Source organism: Mesitornis unicolor, unplaced genomic scaffold (assembly GCF_000695765.1).
Source record: "Mesitornis unicolor isolate BGI_N332 unplaced genomic scaffold, ASM69576v1 Scaffold50641, whole genome shotgun sequence".
In the NCBI taxonomy this organism is placed as follows: domain Eukaryota; kingdom Metazoa; phylum Chordata; class Aves; order Mesitornithiformes; family Mesitornithidae; genus Mesitornis; species Mesitornis unicolor.
The window spans coordinates 1,068-2,940 of NW_010165401.1; the positions used below are offsets into that span (position 1 = coordinate 1,068).

General features: G+C 56.1%; 1 protein-coding gene across 1 annotated transcript; it reads left to right on the forward strand.

Annotated features, from left to right (window-relative positions):
• Nucleotides 1-310: 310 nt before the first annotated feature.
• On the forward strand, nucleotides 311-1,869 carry LOC104548556 (potassium voltage-gated channel subfamily H member 2; the record flags this gene model as incomplete). The annotated part of the gene is made up of 2 exons (XM_010194606.1): nucleotides 311-739; nucleotides 1,495-1,869. Coding segments are annotated over 2 exons (804 nt in total), but the record flags the coding sequence as incomplete, so codon positions are not given.
• Between the last annotated feature and the right edge of the window lie 4 nt (nucleotides 1,870-1,873).

The window sequence follows — 1,873 nt, forward strand, 5'->3', positions numbered from 1 at the left end:
GTGGCACAAGGAGGCGTGGCAGGAGCCACCTTCCTCCCTGTCAGGGTGGTAGGTTCTGAAAGGCATGAAGCAGGTAAACGCTTGCCCCAAGGGTGCTCTGGCCATTGGAGATGGACAAGGAGCTGGGCAGACCCTGGTGTCTCATCTTGTGGACAAACACGCATCAAGGTGACAAAGGTGAAAAGGGTGTAGAAAACCCACTGCAGGCTCCTCACTGCCCAACCAGCACATGGGAGCCCCTTGCCTGGCTCCTGGCCTTACCCAATGTCTCTCCTGGTCTCCCGTCCCATTCACACGTATCTCCTGGCAGGTGCTGTCCCTGGGCGCTGATGTCCTTCCCGAGTACAAGCTGCAGGCACCACGCATCCACCGATGGACCATCCTGCATTACAGCCCCTTCAAGGCCGTGTGGGACTGGCTCATCCTTCTGCTGGTCATCTACACAGCTGTCTTCACCCCCTACTCAGCTGCCTTCCTGCTCAATGAGGAGCAGGTAGAGGAGAAACATTGGGACTGCAGCTACTCCTGTGACCCCCTCAACATCATCGACCTCATCGTGGACATCATGTTCATCGTGGACATTGTCATCAACTTCCGGACCACCTACGTCAACATCAACGACGAGGTGGTGAGCCACCCTGGCAAGATCGCCATCCACTACTTCAAGGGATGGTTCCTCATCGACATGGTCGCCGCCATCCCCTTTGACCTACTCATCTTCCGCTCCGGCTCTGACGAGGTACAGGCTCCATCGGGACAGGAGAGGACTCATGGATAGGTGGGGTGAGATGTATGGGAGAGAAAGAGAAGGATATGGATGGCTTGATATAAGTGATGGATGGCTAGATCCACAAGGAGAGGGGTGGTTACATAGAGGGATGGGCAAAGATGTCATGACTGGTCTTTATTAAGCAGCTGGGACATGGGATTTTATTTAGTAGGGTCAGACAGCCACAAAAACCCTACTGTAAGTGCTAAGGTAGGGTCTAACTGGACCCACCCCCTTTGCTGGGGCTGACCCAGAAGCTGGGAGCTCGGTTTAGGGACTGGCCCCACATGCCAGTGAGGCCGAATTTGGGGTCGCATTGCCAGCCACACTCAAAATGTTGGCAGTGGGATGGCCCCTGTGGTTACTGCACTACCTGGAGACCCCACCTCAGCTGAGAGCCTGTGGGATGGGGTGAAAGACAGCTGTTTTGGGAGCTGCGGTTGGCAAAGTGAGGACCCCTGAGGAAACATGACGATGGCCTCGGCTCCTCTCACTTGCTCACCTGTAATCCCAGAGCTTGTTGCCTTTATGGTAAGCAGAGGGAAACTGCACTTTCTGTGGCATGATTCATCTAACCTATTTCGGATGTCACCTCCAGGACAAGGTGAATCACGCTCTAGAAATGCATTTTTAGCCTTCAAAGGGAGCACAGCCAGGCTGGAGACGTGCCTTTGGCCAGATTTCTCTCCTGCTTGTCCCTGAGGTTTCTCGCCTCTCCCCTGCAGACCACCACCCTCATTGGGCTGCTGAAGACCGCCCGGTTGCTGCGCCTGGTCCGCGTGGCCCGCAAGCTGGACCGTTACTCCGAGTACGGAGCAGCCGTGCTCTTCCTGCTCATGTGCACCTTCGCCCTCATCGCCCACTGGCTGGCCTGCATCTGGTACGCCATCGGCAACGTGGAGCGGCCCTACATGGAGCACAAGATCGGCTGGCTGGACAACCTGGGCGACCAGATCGGCAAGCGCTACAACGACAGCGACCTCTCCTCTGGCCCATCCATCAAGGATAAATACGTCACTGCCCTCTACTTCACCTTCAGCAGCCTCACCAGCGTGGGGTTTGGCAACGTCTCACCCAACACCAACTCCGAGAAGATCTTCTCCA